This window comes from Egretta garzetta, unplaced genomic scaffold, assembly GCF_000687185.1.
Source record: "Egretta garzetta isolate BGI_Z169 unplaced genomic scaffold, ASM68718v1 scaffold169, whole genome shotgun sequence".
Classification (NCBI taxonomy): Eukaryota; Metazoa; Chordata; class Aves; order Pelecaniformes; family Ardeidae; genus Egretta; species Egretta garzetta.
The window spans coordinates 423562-423811 of NW_009260798.1; the positions used below are offsets into that span (position 1 = coordinate 423562).

At 57.2% G+C, this 250-nt stretch overlaps 1 protein-coding gene across 1 annotated transcript in view; it reads left to right on the plus strand.

The window, feature by feature from the left end:
• WNT2 (Wnt family member 2) overlaps positions 1 to 250 on the plus strand; it is a 16970-nt gene continuing 16720 nt past the window's right edge. Inside the window, exon 1 of the mRNA XM_035902193.1 lies at positions 1 to 125. Coding sequence (XP_035758086.1) covers positions 46 to 125 — 80 coding nt within the window. The 5' untranslated portion in view covers positions 1 to 45. The remainder of the gene's footprint in view (positions 126 to 250) is intronic.

Sequence of the window (250 nt, forward strand, 5' to 3'; positions counted from 1 at the left end):
TCTGCCCCCCGCGACTGACCTGATGTGGACCGAAGCGTTTCTAACATGAACTTTCTCTCTGGGATCTGGTGGTCTCTTCCCCTGGTCTTGGTCTGGGCGACCCCACCGGTCACCTCCTCATGGTGGTAAGTTGTGCAATTCCAGGAATTTTTATTTGCTCTGGGGGAAGGTGGGGTCGGATTAATTGTAAATTAGGGAGGGGGGGGGCCTCTCCCTCGCAGGCGTGTACAAGCGGAGCCCGCTGCTGCCA